This window comes from Haliotis rubra, unplaced genomic scaffold (assembly GCF_003918875.1).
Source record: "Haliotis rubra isolate DU_JTF1 unplaced genomic scaffold, ASM391887v1 Scf199, whole genome shotgun sequence".
Taxonomy (NCBI): domain Eukaryota; kingdom Metazoa; phylum Mollusca; class Gastropoda; order Lepetellida; family Haliotidae; genus Haliotis; species Haliotis rubra.
In genome coordinates this window covers 882,874-904,014 of record NW_025765991.1, presented here as the reverse complement: position 1 = coordinate 904,014, position 21,141 = coordinate 882,874, and the positions used below count along the sequence as shown (strand labels likewise).

General features: G+C 39.1%; 1 protein-coding gene across 1 annotated transcript in view; it reads right to left on the bottom strand.

The window, feature by feature from the left end:
* LOC124275130 overlaps positions 1–21,141 on the bottom strand; it is a 34,441-nt gene extending 13,300 nt beyond the window's left edge. The window contains exon 1 of the mRNA XM_046710621.1: positions 21,006–21,141. Within this exon, the coding sequence (XP_046566577.1) occupies positions 21,006–21,141 (136 nt within the window). The remainder of the gene's footprint in view (positions 1–21,005) is intronic.

Genomic DNA, 21,141 nt, shown 5'->3' with positions numbered 1-21,141 from the left:
GTAGTGTTGTGTTTACATTACGGTGTTTAACCTACACGGTTGGGCAGCCATTTGGAATATACAATTGTAACTAAACCCCAACATAAAAAGAAATGTAATAGCCATTATTGATATTCCGTTACGAAAATACCAATCGTAACGTCGGGCTTCACATGTCGTTCATAGTTCGCCTCATTCAGCCATTGTACTACGCACACCTCACAAACCATAAAACCGTTACATATCCTGATTCTCGGGTCAGAAGAATGTGACAGCCATGTTTTGTACAAACACAAGCAAAACGCAACACATGACCGAGAATATTTGACACCTGCCAGTTAATACTGCTGTGTGAGCGCTATTGCATTCTTGGTTCCGTTCAACAGAGCGAGCGTAGCGCTACGACTGTCTTAAGTCTATGTTAAAGTATGCGAGTTACGATCACCTTAGCGCTACGATAGCTTTGAGGAACGGGACCTTGGTTCCGTTCAACAGAGCGAGCGTAGACTTACGACTACTGAGTTACGACTGTCGTAAATCCAATACGCTAACGTAGACTTACAATAGTCGTAGCGCGAAGAACGATTTGCGGAACGAACTCAAGGCATCGTACCGCTTTGCAGTCTTAACATTACGAATATCGTAAGGCTACTGCTATGCCATGGTTAGTGAGAGAGTTAGGTTTAACCCTGGCATCCTGATGGGAGGGATGACAAATATGATGAGGGTCTCACAAGAGTTGCATTGAACGTACAAACCTAGAAAACTGTTATAACATCGTATTGAAGACAGTACACGATTTTACGTCCTCACAGAACGCAGTTCTGACAAAGTAAGTGTTGCAATCTTTTCTGACTGGGTGACCGTCGTCACTGCAACGATGAGATACAAACACGTAAGATCGCTGTATGATACGTCTCGCTGAGTGTGTATCGCGTGACGCATCAAGCGTGTGTACGTCTTTACAGCATGGCAGAAAGTTCCGTGCCGTGAAACATGTTGAAAGACGTGTATATTGGAAGTACACCACGTGGAAATTAAGGTGACGAGAACCATCAGGCCGTCGGTTGAAGTGAATGTAAACCATTGGCAATCCGTTTGATCTGGATGTGTAATGTCGTGATTTGATGTCGTCAATACGGTGGACATTTTCTTTATCGCCTACAATGGATATTGAGGGAGAGCTATCAATCACGGCTGTACACTATTTAGAATCGCCTGTGACAGGTTCACAGAGAAAGGCAGTTTATGGCAAGACATATTGATCCAGTTTGTCAATGTAATATCTAATAATCCAATATCTCAATAACTCCATACGTGCTTCGCTGAATCCTTATATTATGTGTAGCTAGGGGTATGTGTGCAAACAGTGGTACTGTTATCGCCATGTAAGCTTGACTATTACGGGACATCGGGAATGTACCATCTTTTGGATGGGATTATATCAATGGTCTGTCTTAAAGGGCCACTGATGGAGAGCGATTAATGTTTCCAGCCAACAGTCTAATTACGAAACCTAGCTGCAAACTGGTCAGCCCCTGCTCCCTCGACCGTGACGGACACGGGGACGTGGCTACTGTCCACCTTGGCAGAATTTCTTCAACCTAATCAGTGGGACATTAGGATGGGTGGATGCCCATCAGATGCCGTTATTTGAAAATATCCCCGGTAGTTCTTGTTTGATTGTAATAAAGTATCCCAGCAGTGTAGGCATATTCAGATTTACAAATGTTTGGATGGTATAGTGACTGATCCAATTTGATCCTATTTCTGTGTTTTTTACCTCGATATTTAATCATGTAAAAATATGATGTCTATTACGTATGCTATGATATCAAAAACACACATTTGATATATTTGAATCCATAAACTAAACAACCCCACTTTGCTATTGCTAAAAAAAATCTGAAATTGTACTTAGGTACATATGTATATACAGTTTCTTAATAAGTACACAGCAAATGTTTATATCTATTTCTTATGTAACAATGAAATTCGATCCGTTTGTATCGTCAAAACAGTGTCGGCCCATAAGGGTTTTTTCAGACAATCAAACTTCCATGCAATACAGCGATTACTACTCTCTTGCTGTAACCCTTGTTTGGCGGTAAATCTACACATGTTATTTGTCATCATTCACTTGATGGTCAGTTAATGAATTTATAACAGGTATAATTAGTGATAACACCACTCAGATTACCCGACAAAGGTTCCCGTTTGGCATTTCTTGTGTCTGAAGTAAATACTCATCATTATAAATTTAGGTCTGATGTGGCAAATGTATTACATCTTATGTAATATGCGCAGGGAAGTGCAGCAAGAGGAATTATCAGCTGAGTTTCAAAACAAACATCGATCAAAGGATTAACCGATAACACGCTGATTGATTAATTGCTTTTATTTTGCACAGCGGATTTGTCAAAAGGTAGTGTTTATGTATGTAGATTCACTAATCTATACTGAATACACCCTGTCGTAAAGTTTCTTTGTAAAACCAACGTCCTTCCTTCAAAGGATTAACCGCCAAAACCTTGACTGGTAGCTCATTATTGGCTAACTAATGGCGGACATCATGCAATTACTTGCCAGGTGTGCTATCTTTGGTGACCAATGGGATACAACAATGTGAAAAATCTGAAACGATAGATCACTTTTTCGCATATAAGACCGTTAAAAGACACATGACACGGAACAGGATTCTTTGTCAGCTGCAGATGAATGGCATCTCATTACCTTATGTTGATACTGATGGATACATTCCCCTAACAAGGTAATAGCCTGATGTTGTTGCTAAAACTTTAGTCTGTTTTAATTTAAATATTTGCATTTTGTTTTAATCTATTTGTTATGGCATTCAACAGAATAATTTTTTTGCCGTGAAAGGTAATGAGACAGACAACATACACTAGATCTCACTTAGGGCGTATGTGTGAAATATGATACACGTCTAGATATTACAGTCATGTTATAAATTCACTAAGTATAAGCAGATCGTGTGCATTTTATTAAGTTTCAAAATGCATACAAAAATGATAATAAACTAATTAGGATTATAAGACAAAATATAAAGACGTACATTGACTTCGTTATTTAAGTCCTAATATTTTTTAGCACTGGCAGATGGTTAAACTTAAAATGTTTTCATTTGTTATAAAAAAAATGCCATTTAATACAACATTAAGATGGACTAGTAGTGAACCCGAGCTTACTACTCTCCCCAAGACTCCCCATGTACTTAGTTACTCTTACTTTCAAAACAATGCTATTATATCAGGCTTCTCACCAAATTCAAGGTCAAACTATTTCTTAAATCAAACTCTACATCCATTTACGTTAACAGTTTTATAAAGTCAACATTACTATGAAATCAAAATTTTACATCAAAATCAGCATTTTTATCAAAGTGAATATTTTTTTTATAAGAAACCAAATTATTCATCACTACATAATTTTACAACATCAAGATTATCGAGTAAAAAAGATTTCATCTTTGTTGATCAGTTTTCTATCAAGTGCGCATGGTGGTGGTGCAGCAGAGGTAACGAACCAGTCATGAATTCTGGAATATCATCCGGGTACTCACGGGAGAAATCAATAACAAAAGCAACAACCAGTCCACAGAAATTGCTCTGCATCAGTGGCCCTTTAAGTCGTGAACGCCCTTTTCATGTTTGTGCGTTGTTGTCGTTGTTGATGTTGATGTTGTTGTTGTTGTTGTTGTTGTTGTTTAACGCCGCGATCAGTACTATGGATAGGTGCCTGTAAATGCAGCATTCTGGATCAGACAATCCTGTGATGGATTTTGCAATTTAGCTGGTCTCCGAGATGCCCTGACTCAATGTCAAGTCACGGACTCTTACCAGGATGCAATGTATCTCATTACACTGTTTGTAAGGCGAGGTTATGCATGTGCTGCTGTTGGTGACATGAATTACCCTAAGCTGGTGTTAATTACAATAAATAAACAATTTGAACCGGTAATCTTTGCTGTATTGATCGTTTCCGCGTTGTGATCTGCATTTGCTATTCAATCTGTTGCATACTGTTAGCAATCAATTTATATATAGCTGCGTTCAAATTAAGATTGAGACGATTTTTTTTTCTCTCAAGAAGTAAATGGCAATTTACAACAAGCAAGATTCCATTCCAGTGAATGTTTATGGCGTTTAAATTATTACACCGGACCCTGAATCAATGTGCAAACGTTTCATGTTCATCTCCCTGGGGAGTATACCACCCTGGCTCCCTGCATGGCGTTAAAAGATTTGCAGTTAAATATACATTACCACAATTACCGGGCAGCTATTCAATGTTGGACATATGATGTATTGATTAATCAATCGTATTTACGCGGTTGCTTTTGGACACATTCACTGTTCTCGGTAGTAATGTCACGATTCACCAATACACCGGTGCATCGCCTGCAAGCTTTGCAGAATACGATACACGATTCATTTGTTTTATTATCGATTCATATTTTGACAAGTATCAGTTATTATTTTGATGCTGCACTGATATTTCATATAAAACAGTTTTTCTTAAATACAAATAGGACACTACGGTAGTAAAAAGTAAACTGAACACATTTTTCTCTTCTAAGTTTGTTATACAGAACGTCAAATGTGACTGGACTTGTGACTGGTGAGTGTGGTTGATGTATTTGTGGGAACTCAGCCTTCTCTTCTCTAGTAATCTCTACTGAACTATTTGGTGACTGGTCAGCTGTGGTATGAGCTTGTCATGGAGCTAATATCTGTTTGTTACGCACAAAGTGTCGGAAACGTTGTATGGCGATACTTATCGTTTCGAGACACCTGTGTCGTGACATCTTTAGTCCTCAGGATTACACCAGTAATCTATGTCGTAACTCGCTGAAGTAACAACTCAACAAAACTCAGGAAAATACGTTTTCTCAAGGTAGAGCTTCTAAAAGTTTTCTAAAAATCACCCATCGGTATCCATGTTTGTCCAAGATCGAATATTTTGATTTGCGCCAGATATTCCCGTGTTTTGTTTCATATTGTTTGGGTGAGTAATTGACTAACCGTTACATGTGTTTGTAACCCTTATTCAGGATATCCTACCCTCTTCGAGTAACACTTTTCACTTTTTTACTCATCAACACATGCTTCTGAGTTAGGCGGATGCGTGAAAATTACTCTGATTGTTGCAGATATGTCTTTTGGCCATCACAGAAATGTCGCTTTCATGCATATATCTTGATTCTGTCATATCTGTAGCGAAAAACGTGATCATAAAATGTTAGAATTGGACAGCTATTAACCTTCACTATAGACAGCACCTTCGTAACTCAGTGTGTATGGAAATTGCTGACGGGATGGGTGGTCCCGCTCTTCATCATTCACAGACTCCTATCTTAGACTATGGCACGTACTCTCGTGGCACCCGCGGCCTTCCTAATGCCTAGCTGGATATTTGAACGTTGGTTTTACAGTAAGCTGGGGATTTCTTCATAACTGAAATGAAAATCCGTCATAGAATTCGAAAAGACTTTTTCGTCGGGTTGATGAATGAATGCATTACTTATGTATACAATGAATTCAGACTCAAACAAATTATGATAGTATACATATAAGATACTATTTGAGTTTTGTTGTGGTTTTACATTAAATTATTATTCTAAGATTTGTGAAGGAACCGTTACGCTCTCGATAGGCCTTAGTCCCACGATGAGATCATCGCCACCATGTGTTCAGTTTCTAGTGACGATACTGACAAGACCTTAACGTTCCTTCATATAAAGTTAGTTTCCCAGTAGCTTGCCGATAACATCAGATGCTCAAATTGCGTCACCTGTCCATGCACCATCTACTCTGGGATGTATAATGATCGGGGTTCCCTTTGAAGTGGTCGGCGCACCTATGTCCCTCTAAGTAGACCTATGTGATTATATCTCCCGTGTGCATGACATAAGTGTGATTAAATCATCGCTCTAGTCACGGCCAGGTTTTCGATTTCACTTATAATTCCATCATATGTTTGTTGAGCGTGATCACAACCACATCCAGCCAGCTCCAACCCTCTCCTTTACATCACGCCCTGGAAACAATGGTCGTGTGTTTACTGAGCACACTCCACAGTGCTGAAGTATGTTTGCCGTCGTACCTTAATCTTAACACTAGAAGTAAACACTTGTGGGCTGCCGCCAGCAACTCATGGCGTACCCCTATGTGTTGGGAGGGGGGATACACTTTGTGTCTATATGACAGGCCCGACTGGGAGAAAAACGGCGGGTGGCTCGGTGACGGGTATATAGCGAGGAGCTCTCTCGTGTATTTTTATGAACAATGTCCATATACGACAAAAAATGTCCATATACGACAAAACGACAGTAATGATGTGTAGACATACAAGTCATTAAATACAAAACAGACTAATCATTCACTTATTATATTACTATTATTATCTTTGTACATTTAACGCAAGAGGAATCATTATATTATCAAATAATCACATACGTAACGGGGAGTCATCATTCTCTTACTAAATTACAATGTACAACAAATCATCAACAAATCAAATGCAAAACACTGGATCAATCATTCCTATACCGGATTAACATAAACAAAACAAAGAGACAATGATTCTCTTTCCGTAGTTTAGTGATTCTCTTACAAACTCATTGTATAGTGGAATATGAATCATGGTAAACATAACGGAATAAAAACATATTTTCTACACCAATAACAACTAGTTGATCAATGTTTAGCTTAAAACACATGATTGTTTTCCGAATCTTTCTTTCACGTTCTACCCGTGAATGTCCGGGTTAGAATGTGCCTTCAGTAACCCATGCTTGTCGTAAGAGGCGACTAACGGGATCGGGTGGTCAGACTCGCTGACTTGGTTGACATGTCATCGGTTCCCAATTGTGCAGATCGATGCTCTTGCTGTTGATCACTGGATTGTCTGGTCCAGACTCGATTATTTACAGACCTCCGCCATATAGCTGGAATATTGCTGAGTGCGGCGTAAAACTAAACTCACTCACTCATTTGTGTTCAATCTGTTCGTCATTCAACGGTATGTTTGTTATTAGTTCACTCCCATTTAAAACTCTTTGCCCCCGAACGCACTCGGACTTGAGAAATATATGCGTTGCCAATATATCCCTACGCGAGACAGAACCCTTCACCTCCATACATTACATCCGTTCGGCAGATGATTGCTATCTCTTGCCTGATCGATCAACACTGCTTTCCTTTACATCAAACATCACTTACACACTCACATTAAACTTCACTTGAAAGGCGTGCTGTCCAATAATACGGCCCGACTCTGAGCGGCGATAAACCAGCGTAATGAAACAGTTGACAACACAGGAAGATGTTGTAATTACTGATAACTTGGGGTCAACTAGGCATGCTACGGGTAATTGCTTCAGTAAATCTCCACACACCTGTTATTGCTGGATAAACCACTACGACTGTATCGTCGTGGTACAGGGCGTGTCTCTGCTCACCACGTGGACAGGTAATCGTTGACAGCTGGTCGTAAAACTCTCTGGTCCACTCAACTTATTACTCTGAAATACCCAGGGCAGCAATGGAGTAGCCATATTACTCGAATTCACCATGTACCGTGATTAACTTAGACCACAGGCAAACTGTAGCGCAAACAGGGTTGCGCAACAAAGAGAAAATGACCAGTCTTCGTATATGCGAGCGGTCGCATATGCGAAGACTAGTCATTTTCTCTTTGTTGCGCAACCCTGTTTGCGCTACAGTTTGCCTGTGCTTAGACCCTTCATGTAAACTCCGTACTAAACTATTTTGTGCTCAACAAAAATTGGGCATTCCGACAAGCAAAGACTAAGCAATCTGAACAACCCCATAAGGTTTGCGAAAGCTGCCGTGTTGTGAGATATTTTAGTCATAGGAACTCAGAACAAGAACAAGTATAGATTCCAAGCCGTGATGGCTAATGCCGTTTTCATCCCAGAAAAATAGACCGTAAACCTGTTCTGCCAACATGTCTTTCCCTACATGCATGGGTTGACGAGAAACTCTCTAGTTTGTTTTTTCTTGTTAAACGACTCAAACTGCGATATTACGACTGTATGACGGTGATCTGAAAACCGCATGTCTGGAGCAGACTAACCAGTGATTGATATAATGCACAAAGTTCCTCGTCGTCGATGTATGATGACACGGAATAAATGAAGTTAGTTTGATCACCCGATCTAGGTTATTGAATATCTGTTCCAACCCGGATTCTCCAAGTGAGTGAGTGAGTGAGTGAGTGAGATTAAAGGGTTAATAAATTACGGGGTAAGACAAAGTTTAACGCATATTTTCAGCATGTACAACCCACGATCAGGGTTTTATATGAGTCTTATTGTGTTTGACTAAGTTTAATACTAAATGGGTACCCGGAAGTATACACCAATTTCTGTTGCCTAAAATGAAACAAATAAGATGTGGTCATTCAGTGGTGATGTGTCTGATACGACTATCACAGTTTTCAACAATTTGGCAAAGTTTGACAATGTTTCATTTAATCCCGATGTATCACTTGTATATCCAATTTCTGTTCGGGATCAATAGACTGACTGACTGAATTTGGTTTTACGCCGCTTTTAGCAATATTCCAGCAACATCACGGCGGGGGACACCAGAAATGGGCTTCACACATTGTACCCATGTAGGGATTCGAACCCGGGTCTTTTTCGTGACGAGCCAACGCTTTAACCATTAGGCTACCCCACCGCCCCGGGATCAATAGAAGTTTATTGCACCCCAACATGAACGCCTGTCTTACCTTACCTCCAGCACGACTTATAACCGACGACAATAGATACGACCATGTATGTATTCTCAATAAGGGCTTAATAACGAAATTTTGTTTCATTCCTGACTATTATTTCACTAGTGTGTCTAAGTCTATAAGAGACTTTATATAGAACATGGGGCAGTCCAAGCAGGTGTAAATGTGTAGTGCAGTAGAAATACATGGCAATCTGAGACATGATAGTGTTGAGGAGAACGACAAACAGGATGATATTTCTTACATGCATCAACCCGGTTGAGTGGTCACTAGTGTTGGGAATTGGTTGAAATCTCACAATTGATGATTGGTTCAATACCAACGACCAATCATCGAAAAAAAATTGGTTCGCGTCATTTTTTAGATTTTCCTATTCAGGTTGTAGTTGCAGATAAGTATAAAGAAAAAAAACATTTGGTTCTCTGTATGTCTTTTTAGAAACTTCACAAATTACATTTGCAGATTTCACATCCAGTGTAAAATGATTCAGTTCCAGTGTAACCCAGATTCTTCAAGAAATATTCAGTCATGACTTTTCAGAAAGTGAAGTGAGTTTTCTTAAAAATAAACACGTTTTCCGGCCCTGACAACGTCCTAGACATGTTCCATCATCACGTATTTCAAACTCTATTACAGCGGTTCCAAAATCATTTGTGTTCGATTATGAGAAAATGTGATCGATTGCTTGGTCGTTTGGCCACTGCGACCAATCTTCGATTATTTCAATTAATCGGACCACCACTAGTGGTCACGTGGGAGTTTCGTCATTACGATGTAGCTTGACCATGTTTAATGACTAGTCAGGAATTGTTTCAGTGTTGATTGATTAATTTACATTCATATTGATTCGTATTTGTTTAATAGTTCTCCATCTGAAGGCACACTAGTCACACGAGAAGTAGTGTATAATTTTGGCACTGGGTCTTGCAACTAGCAATAGGCTCGATGTTTTAGGAAGAATGTGGACAGTCATCAAGTCTTTTAGCCGCAATTTCCACGCACTGCAATGAGACATCGCGTCATGGCAGGCGATAACATAAAACACAATACAAGGGGAGAAGCAAGATGGCTATTGACAATAATGAAGAGCCTGAACACAACAGATGATAAAGGGATGGCTAGGTAGATCTACTGAAGCTGGCTAGATTTATGTATGAATATTTTGATTGAGAATGGTAGAGAAGCGAAGGGGCGGATGGGTGGATAGATGATGATTTATGTCAAAATAAATATAATTATTGTGTATGATTTATTGATTTGAACTGATCTATAAGACACATATTGTTGTAAAATACTTTACATATTCGATAGATACCATTTTATTTAAAGTTTCACTAGAAATGGTTAAACTGACGTCCTCAGTACGGAAGAGTCTCGGCGGGTAACGTTGTGGTTAGAACGTTTACTCATCACACAGAGGACCCGGGGGTTTTACAAAGACTTTTAAAAATGGGAGTCATAGTGACTCACAATATTTATTTTTGGGAGTCATTTTCAATATTTGGGAGTCATGAAAATTGTAATATGTCTTTGTGTTAATCATTCTCAGTATGTAACTATGTATGTCACACCACCAAATGAAACTACAGCATTGTTCAATTCACACAACCAGGATTACTGTCTCCTCTGAGTTCTCTGGAATAATCTGACAGCTCTGTAAAAGTCAAACTATCATCGAACAATATCATTTTTTGCTTATCAAATCGATTTTATTGAACTGAATTGTGAGGGCCACCTATAAAACTTGCGTCAAGCTTGACTCATATGATAGTATTTTGAGAGTCATTAACATAATTGTTGGGTCAAATACGCAGGAATCACGCGTCATGTAAAACCCTGGGACCCGGGTTCGATTCCCCATATGACTACATTGTGTGAAGCCTTTTTTCTAATGTCCATCGCCGTTATACTGTTGGAATATTGCTAAAAGCGGCGTAAAACATTACTCACTCAACACTCACTACGCAAGAAAACGACAGATATTGTACAGACAGAATCAAGCAGTCTGCTCTTCAATCAACTCCTGGCAGTCCCCTGTTTGTGGCAACACTCCCTGCTACTAGATATGTGGGATTGAAAGTTCGCACGACTTGATCACGTAGAAGCCGTTAGTGATCAATTGGATCAATTGAAGATTTGGAGAATCACCTGAGTAATGGCCTCGACACACAGAGGGCTCACTCAGTCAACTAGTCAGACGGCGTCAAGTAGATGTAAGGACCTGTTTACAAGCGCTGGAGCAGCTAAATATCATCAGTGATTAGGACAATATATTTTTTTAGAAATGTCTGCATATTTAAATATGCTTTTCAAGTATGTTGTCCGTCGTTTCGGGATGTGGAAGTTTAGTCTCTATGTTCGTAATGCTGCGGGTGAACATGCAATGAATATAAGTGTAATCCCAAATCAACATATGTTGTGTTATATAAGGACGGATTTCCCTTATTCTCTCTGGTCAAAACATTAATATTGAAACAAATGATGGGACTCATTGCAGAATGATGAAGACTGGTTGGCGTGGGGACAGGGCATGACCACCTGGGATACCATAAAGAGTGACACCTGGTTAATCCGAAGGTTGCAGTTCAATACGAGATTTGCCTGGATTAATGAATTAAGGCTAGGTTTAGTATATCTAGAAGTTCTGACATTTTAAAAGTCCAGAGGTAGGGTTTTCCGTGTGATTGCTCTGACGTTTCGACAAATGCGATTTTACTAGAGCTGTAACGATGCATCGAACTATCGATGGATTGCAATTGTTTAGTCTCTGATAGCAATTAATTAATTCGATGGTAGAAACGAAAAACTATCGATGCATCGATAGTATGTGTGACTATCGATAGTTTAGTAATTGACTTCCGTTGATAAATGCGCAGCGCAAAAAACAGGATGTTTGGGTGCAGACTTGTAGCTTTATTGAGTTTATGTGTTAACTGTTCACTTGATCTGGGTTTCAGCTTTCTTGTCACTTATTAAAAGAGACTGAAACTACTTGAATTTGTTTTTATTTCATATAAACTATACATTTGAATGACTTCAAATGAGACAATTCAAAGAGAGAGAAACTATTGCAATAGTATTGCAATAGGTGGTCGCAATAGACTATCGCTATCGCAATACATGTAGTTGTTTCCCCCTCAATAGTCACCCCTAGTTTCTACTGCAGGCATATGAGTTTTCAGGACATCCGAGCAATTTCTTCAATTGACCCCTGTTAAAACCTGTGTACCCATCTGCCAGTGAGCTTTTCATTAAAAATTAATATTTACACCACAAAATGTTCCAACAATTACTTTATAAAAATAAGTCATAGCAACAGATTATGTTTGAACTCACTCGTCAAAAGGAGACAAAGATGTTGCAGAAATCGAGCTTTACGTCTCCGCATGAATCAATCTTGATAAAGTTGTGAAATCATAAACGGAACAACGTAATTGATGCTTGAACATTAGGTGTTATGAAATATGTTTTGAAATCAGGTCTCCAAAATTTACAACTTTTCAAATACTGATTTGATAAAATGGCGACAATATTTATACTTCGTGCACGGAATGACGTCAAACATCTACTGTAACATATATCAGTATTATGCACATGCCAGGATGAGTGAGTTCATTATTTGGACTTGACACTGACTGAGTTTAGTTTTACTTCGCACTCAGCAATATTCCAGCTATATGGCGGCAGTCTGAAAATATTCGAGTCTGGACCAGACAATCCAGTGATCAACAGCATGATCATTGAATAAACGAGCGACCTTCGTTAATATAGTTAACAATATCCGAAGTATGCGGAAATAACGAAGTCTTGGCGCCCAGGACACCCAGCTATTAAAGTTTGAAGAGAATCCACATGACTTTTCCATGATTGCAAAACTATAATTGAATTGTTGTTTTTTTATCAAATTACCAAAATATATAGAATATTGTTATGACAATTTGGCTGACTCTTTGTGACGATAAGCACTGGGGTACTGGGTATCAAGTGCTTATGGGTCCTCAAATGTCCTCAAAGTCAGGTACACATAAACCACTCACTCATTCACTCATTCACTCACTCACTATTTATTTAGCTGAGAGTAGATCAAGACTGTATTTGGCAATACCTTATGCCCTCAACTTATTGGTTTTATTTCAGTAATGAAGCCATTACGTTACTGTCCAGTGTATATAACCAGTGGATAGTCTCCGTGATGTAGCGGATACACTGTCTGATCGGAAAGCCGGAGGTCGGCCTGATGTTCCTGTCGCATCACACCAAAACACGTTAAAAGATGGTGCTTGTTATTACCCTGCCTGGCGATCCTCATTAAGGGGATATAACAAGGACTGGGTAGCTAGGAGTCAGAATACCCTGCCTGCGATCCTCATTAAGGGGCTATAACAAGGACTGGGTAGCTGGGAGTCAGTATACCCTGCCTGGCGATCCTCATTCAGGGGATATAACAAGGACTGGGTAGCTGGGAGTCAGTATACCCTGCCTCACCTCGCCTTACACTGAACGTGATGTTAAGTCCTATTTCACCCAACTTCCGCTAAAAGGATGTCCTCTGCACTATAGTACCACAACAGGCGAGAAATATGTTGACATTAGCTGAACCTTTCACAGACCTTACCTCCGTGTTAAATAGAAACGCAAACACACTTTTAACCTTTTGACATGTCTACCGTAACAGGTTCAGTCCCAATGTCTGTATAGGTAATTCTCACCCCCAATAACAGGACCGAGACGTCCCCGAGTTTGTACAAGGTCTGTTAGTAAATCCTTTCAACTAAGTCACGACCAGAGTAGCGGAAAACTACTAACAATTCATATGCATAGAGGATAATTTAATAAGCGCCAAAAGTCCTAAGATGTGAGTTATAATTGATAAGTACATTATGAAGGTACGACTGCTTGCGAAATGCCATGATTAAACATGTTCGTTTAATTTCGTTACATTGAGTACTCAACAACGCTGTCAAGATACACGTGTGTGAAGTCCCTTGTTATTGTGGGCGGGAGTGAAGTTTGTGTGTAGAGAAATCTAACGGTATATCTTCTGACAGCTGTGTGTGCTTGTTACTGTCTCTGTATCGAAAATCAAATTGCCCTTTGATATAGTGTTTGTCTTGATTTTGTCCCTGCAAACAGTCGCTATGTCAGGAATAAGAGGACGTATGAGGGTCAGAGAGGTTATGCGGTAGATTAAAATAACCAGCATCTACGCTCTCAGACTGGACATTGTCAAACTATATATAGACGAGTTTGCATTTTCTCTGTTCCACTTCACGGGCCATTGCTATAGGTGGTTGTCACAATACCCATTGACGGCCCAACGTGAGTGAGAGGTATGACCAACTTATACCGGCATGAATTAGGAATTGTGGCTTCTTTATTCATGATATTCGCTGAGAGGTCGCTGTTTCGCGTGGTTGCCAGAGAGTTCAGGCAATAAATATAGGCTAAGAACAGAGTTAGTTGTGCGGGAAGCAATGTATTCAACACCGGTACTTTTCGTCAGTTGTTATGGAATTTGTATTTGACACCTCATTGCTTAACTATATAATTCCATTTCAACAGAAAACAAATTAAAAGAAAGAGCCTGATCATATCAAATGTTGCTTTAATAAAAATCAAAATTCATAATTTTATAGAATGATTTGACACGGAACAGAACACACAGTGGCGGACAAAAGAAAGTCCACACCCACGTTTGATCGCGACTTACTCTGACACAAAGAAGAAATGGTTATCCAATGGTGATATTATACGGTTATTATGTTTGTGGTATGACCTTACTCCGGCAGTGTGTTGGCAACTACTTTCATGACTTCAATTTTATACAGTTGTGTATACAATTATTGCAGATGTATGTCGAAGAAACTCTAATGGTAGTATCTAAAATCATGGGGGTATTTTTATAGAGAAGGGTCTCATTCTCATCATTTCTATCTAAAGCAGTTGTCAATCAATCAATCTTTATTCACTCAAAGTTACCGCCAACGGCAGTGCATAAAGTACATAAGACAAACAAAATATTTACAACAAGATTGCAAATAATTTCGTGACCAATTCTTAATAACTTAATATTCCTATTACACATCAAAATCTTATAATTTACTGTCGGTTCAGTGTCAGAGAAACCAACCAAATCATTCCACAATTAATCCCTTGCAAGCAACGTGTTTTTCTGTTGATTAAATTGTTTGCGTTTGGAGCAGAATGGGTCAATAACACGAATGTTTCTTTCTTAGCTTGGCACGAGAACGTACAGACAAATGAGTTTCTAATGTATACATTGCAGGTGTCAGTCAAGGACGTTTGCTGCGCCCATGTCATTTCCGATTAACTGCTTACTTTCTCCTGTGGAGAGATTTAGCGTGTGGCGAGGACCATTGTGGCATACACCTCATGTTACAATGTGGACACGAACATTCATTGATCTCTTGGTAATAACATTCTGGCATGCATGACAATAGATTTTATATACATGTCAAACATGGAACCAGTGCTGCTAATGGGCAGGTAATGCTATAAGATGTAGTTATGCATGTATTGCGACAACGTTAGGGTTTGTGGTTGGGGTTTGGCACTATGCACCATTAAAAAATAAGCTCAACACGCCAAAATTAATTTGAAATATTTTTCCAGAGGTCAAACCATGAGCCAGTCATCTGAAAGACGGTTATAGTGTCGATAAATACACAGCTCCATCTCGTAATCGTTTTTCGTGTATGTACAAATGTAATCTGAAACGAGTACATTTTACGTTACTCATTCCCGAAGTTTTTCCTGCTTGCACTAAGGTAATTCCTTGACAAGGAATTTACCCGACCCCGTAGGAACCCTCCAGTCACGGAAACGATGTTGAATAACGTCTTCACTGTTCGGTTTCCAAACAGCTAACACACGGTTGTTGACTTTTGTGTGTGTGACTGTTGCATTACTGACGTAACGTTACCGTATGAGCATCCTAAACCCTCAATGTCACGTCACCGCTACCTATAATTAAAGATCTCGGCAGTAAAATACCCATCATCTGAATATCACAGTCCTGCTAGATACATAAGCTGCACGTGTTTGGATAACACTTGTCAACATTGGGAACTTCATTAAAAACAGCTCTCCAACGAAACCATAAATCTTCAGCGTGTTAGCTGATACTTGAAACGGCCATTATGTCATTATGTGTGTGCTACTCATGGGTTATATAAATACAGCCCTCCTGTTGCTATTGTTGTCAAAACGTGTTGTCAGCATTTATACTATCTTTCGTTTTTATTAATGTCGTTGTAAATATCGAACTTCTGTATACCTGTCTTTTGTACATTCAGTAAAGCCATATATTTATTATCTGTGCCAGTAAGATAAGTCACATCGCATTCTGAACATGACTCTCCTCAGCCTATTATTGTAGTCTACATAACGATAGCTGTCTTATGAGAAACTGACGGAGGGTTGTCATCATTTGAACTATGCTTATCCAAAACTTGGAAAACAAATCATGTCGTTACAAATGCTTCATATCACCCAGTAATTGTCATACTTTATCCAGTTATAAAGATAAATATTTGTGATTTGATCAAAAACAGAGACAATATCCTTTCCAAAAGCATATCAAAATCTCTGCTGAATGCGAGTCGACTGCACTATAGCGTGTTACTACGAAACGTCAACGCTTGAGAATATAGAGTCGATTCCATTTGGCCAAGAAGGCAACATGGTGGTCAAATGTGTTTTAATGGATCCCTGTAATAGGTGAGGTGAGGTGAGGTGAAATTGGGTTAACGTCGTACTTGAGAATATTTCGCTGATATGACGACGTGCATGCGTGTGTATGTGTATGTGCGGCTGCTTGTACTAGCCCAGACTCAGCTGGTTGTATAGTGCTAGCCCACTGAGATACCATGCCGCAGTGAAGCATGAATACCCCACTCAGACACATTATACTGACTCCGAGCCGACCAGTCCTTGTTGTACCCATTAATGCCGAGCGCCAGGCAGGGACCAACAAGTACCATGTTTTAACGTCTGTTGGTATGACGCGGTCGGGGATCGAACCCGCGACCTTCCGCTCTCCGGGCGGACGCTCTAACCACTACACCACGGAGGCGGTCACACTGTAATAGGCATGTGTTTGTGAATCACTATGACATAGTGATGATTCCAGGTGAGCTTTGTTCCACCGGTTGGCAAGGCAAGTCAACTGAACATATGGTACAAATCAAACTAGGGAAATTCATCGGACAACATTTTGTCACAGAAGCATCAGTTTTCGATAAGTCATCAGCATGTCCACCACGAGGCTCTTTGAAGGCTTTAACTTGCACAACTAAACTAGTTTACCATGACAATGGTCATTACTGGGCAGTTGTTGTACAGAGGCAGAAACGGGAGACCACTGATTCTCAATTTAAGATTTTTTTCTAAAACCCAGGCTTTTAACCCCTGATTTGTTTGGTTCATATTCGAGTAGTCACAGGTTGCCGTCATATAGCAATAACGGTGCAGAATGGGACGTACCTATTCTTCTATCACTGACTCACTGGACAGGGTGTTTAACTCACGAACCTGTGTTGATTCAGACAAAGTTTGCCTCGTCACCGAAACACTCCACTACCCTGACAGGTCCTTCTCTCCAGAATGGATGGGCAGTTGACGGGTGGCGCTGATCAATACGTGGAAGCAGTTTTAGGAACTGCTTGAGGCGAGAAACATTGATTAACGTTTACCGTTAGTTTTTATTAGCTTCCAGTTATAGCGGTACAAGTTAGGACCATATGGTTGTAATCGACTGACTGGACGCGGGTGTGTCCTGTCGTATAAACAGAGGGACCTAACGTTTCTTAAACTGAATTAAAGACAGTTTCAAAATTACGGAATCCATCAAGCTGACATGTTTCATAGAAGACCTTTGATCTAGTATATTTTCGACAGAACATTCTTCGATATTACATTGTGTGGGTATCGATCGTCCAATGTATCATTTATGTCACAGGAAATTTTATTAGTTCTACCAAGGCGTCCTATACTTCATACCGCAGAATTTAGGTTTGATGTTATTAGTTATTTGCAGAACGTTTGGCAAGATGTCCTGGTTTGTCTGTACCTTGACTTCCAAATTTATCATCTAATGAATTACGTTGTGATGAAGTTTGAAACTAAGTTTGATTAATTGATTTGGAGTTTTGTTCAGCCGAATCTTTCAGTCATTAGACCCAATTTACTGCCAGCTTGTCACTAAAACTGTCATAACCATATTTCACAAAATGCATTGGTAAAATTATTATGTTTTATACGATATTAAGCTCAGGGGAATGGATAAAAAGTAATTATCCTTCAATAATTTTCACTGTTAGCTAATCCATGTCCACTTTTTTTCTTTTCATTGTTTGCTGACATTGTGTTGGCTGCGTAACGTCTTATCATAACATCGAAACAAACATTATTTTCATCGTGAAATAATGTCTTTTCAATATTTTTATTAATTGTCTAACACAAAAGTTACAGGGTGTGTATAAACTGCAGGACAAAAAAAGTATTCACTTGAAAATTGGATCTGGCCAAAACAAAAAAACAACAAAAGTTTAATCTGCTGAAAAATGAAAACAATCGCTTGTTGTGAGGTACTCAGTGATATGATGTGTAAAAAATCCACAAGCTAACACTGGTTCTCAATTTCTTTTTCCAGGAAAAAAACTGCTCATTATTAAGATTATGGTCCAATATTTACCTCATGTAGCGTAATGTTCATTACTCAAAAGTAATTCTATTTCGACATTGGGGAATTATGGCGTTGAAGAAGGGAGTTAAAGACGTGAATGGGATTAAATCGGAAGTAAAAGATTATTCGTACCCCTGAGTACAAAATTAGTTTATAATTGTCATTCATTCTGCAAACCAAATTATTGTTCATGGTGAAGAACAATTTGAGGCAGATAATTGCTACATTGTGCCGTTTCTGCGATAATGTAATCAGCGTTGTGAAAGCTTTACCCAACAATCAATCAGCCAGTTTTCTCAGTTATCACGCCTCTTGGAACAGAATTTCAGTAATATCACAGGGTGTCAGCTGAGAAGAGCGAAGTAAAGCAGGCACCTGTGCAACCTACGATCAGGGGTATGGTGACGTACCGAGAAAAATAATCAATTATGAAAATCGGAATTCGAGACCCACGATCAATGGTTTCTGGCCCTTTCTGACCTAAAGGGACCCACCTCTATACAGATAAGTACGGCGCCTTGCCTGGTCGTGACTCAAATATTCACAGATCACCAGCATGAGCATCAATCGACGCAATTGGGATGCGATGACATGTGTCAGCCAAATCAGCGAACCTGCCCACTCGATACAGGATTACCAAGAAATGTGCATATGTTAGAATTTTAACTATTACCACATATAGTTGTGCAAACTTAGATCGCCTTGATTTTGAAGAGCCTGGACGTACGGTCGTAAAAAGGGTTTCCACTATTAACTGTAAATCAGTGTCAATTATTCTCGATCTTTTAACATATATACTTACTGTATGGAAATGAAACAGATCCTAATATAGAAGGGCGTGGTGTCATTTCACAGATTTTATCCTTACGTTGTCATCTCAGTGACAGGGTTATGGACGAGACATCGGACTTCGGATCTGATGGTCTGGGGTTCGAATCCCATTACTCGGAAATTTGAATGCCGCTACACTAACGTAACACGGTTTATAATATATCACATGGATACAAATGATATACTATCTACACGTCTTATAGTTATTGTCATATTCAAAAACACCATCCTCCACCTTTTAAATATTGATAACATTTCATGAGTTACACATATATGTGTACATACACACGTTCCCGTGTCACAAACTGTAATAGCCCTTGTTCATATGCATTGTATATTCCAACATTTTCACTCCCACTGTGACTAGTACACTGCAACAATAGCGTGCATTCCTTGCATGGACAAACTGTATGCTCTCCATTCATACCTGTCTATATCATGAGCTATGAGAAAGCGCACTTGTTATTGTCACCTGTATTCGGTTCCCCCGACTTTGTACACACTTACACTTGTCTTTGATCATTTTAAATACGACATAAAACATGCACTGAATTACTTTTACTCCCGTACGTCAATCCTCAAAGACCCACCCACCCATGCGTCAGCCGTACTCTCATAACGAAGTGGTATTTAGTATAAACTGTCAGTACTATGCATTGACCAACAGTTTGTTGCCAGGTGGTTCATAAGTAATAACTGGCTTTCATTGCCTTGAAAAATGCACTACATGAATCTGGTTAGATCCTGATAAATCATTCCTCTCATTCGTCGCTTTATCGCTGCGTGTTACATTGAATAGAAGGGCTTGAGTGTGACAATTTATCACTGACTGACGTAAATATGACTTGCTTGTGCTCCTACTGTTAGGGTTTTCTGTATGTGGGTATGTGTATCAATTCGGTATGTACCATAAACCTATGTAATGTAACCTTCTTGACGTTTAATTATAATAAACAATATATTTCTTATCCACAACAAACTTGTTTGAATATTTAACATTTCTAAACGTTTTATAGTAGACATTTCCAAATTTGATGCATCAGTGACAAAACAACATGTCCGATGTAATACCCTATTCAGGTGTGTTGTCATGTCATTTATCTTGGATATGTTGTATAAAGTGTCACTGGTGGGGCAGGAGGCGCTCAGCCTTTCGCGAACATAACTATTAGATAGTGATTCAGAAATACATGATTATGATAAACTTTATTTTAGTAGCGATTTCTAATGATTAAGGAAATGCTTTTTTCACTATTTACTCATACGCCTAATGAGCCCTGTGAGCAAAAGAAACGCTACTGTAAACCTTTCTAGAAACTGTTTTGTGTTGATGGCATGGCGTCTGAATATGAATATGAATGTCAACTGAATATTAAAAGTCATTTAATATCGAAAGGTCACATCAATGCCCATGCCCGGGTAAATATTTAGTGTTCAACTGAATTCAATCATGTTGTCACCGTTTAAGAAATCATTAATAATATTAAGATATCAGATATCAATATTCACCACGTCATATGTGAAAATTAATGAGGGATTGTCTAAATTTCGCTATATGTCAAAATAATATATCTAGTCAGAATATATGATTATGAACATGGCAACCAAAGTACATAGAACACATGAAATATTTCAAGAAAATGAATTCCAAAGACGTCTGTCCTCGTGGACCATGTCAACAGTATTGGCAGAGTCAACTCACCTGTTTTCAGTTGCGAACACATTTGAGACTTTTTCCGAAACCATGACACAAGAGTGTGAACTTCAAAATCCTGTCGTTTCTCGGGTGGTTTTGATATAACCGACACAACCTTCTCGTACATAAACGAGTTAGACAT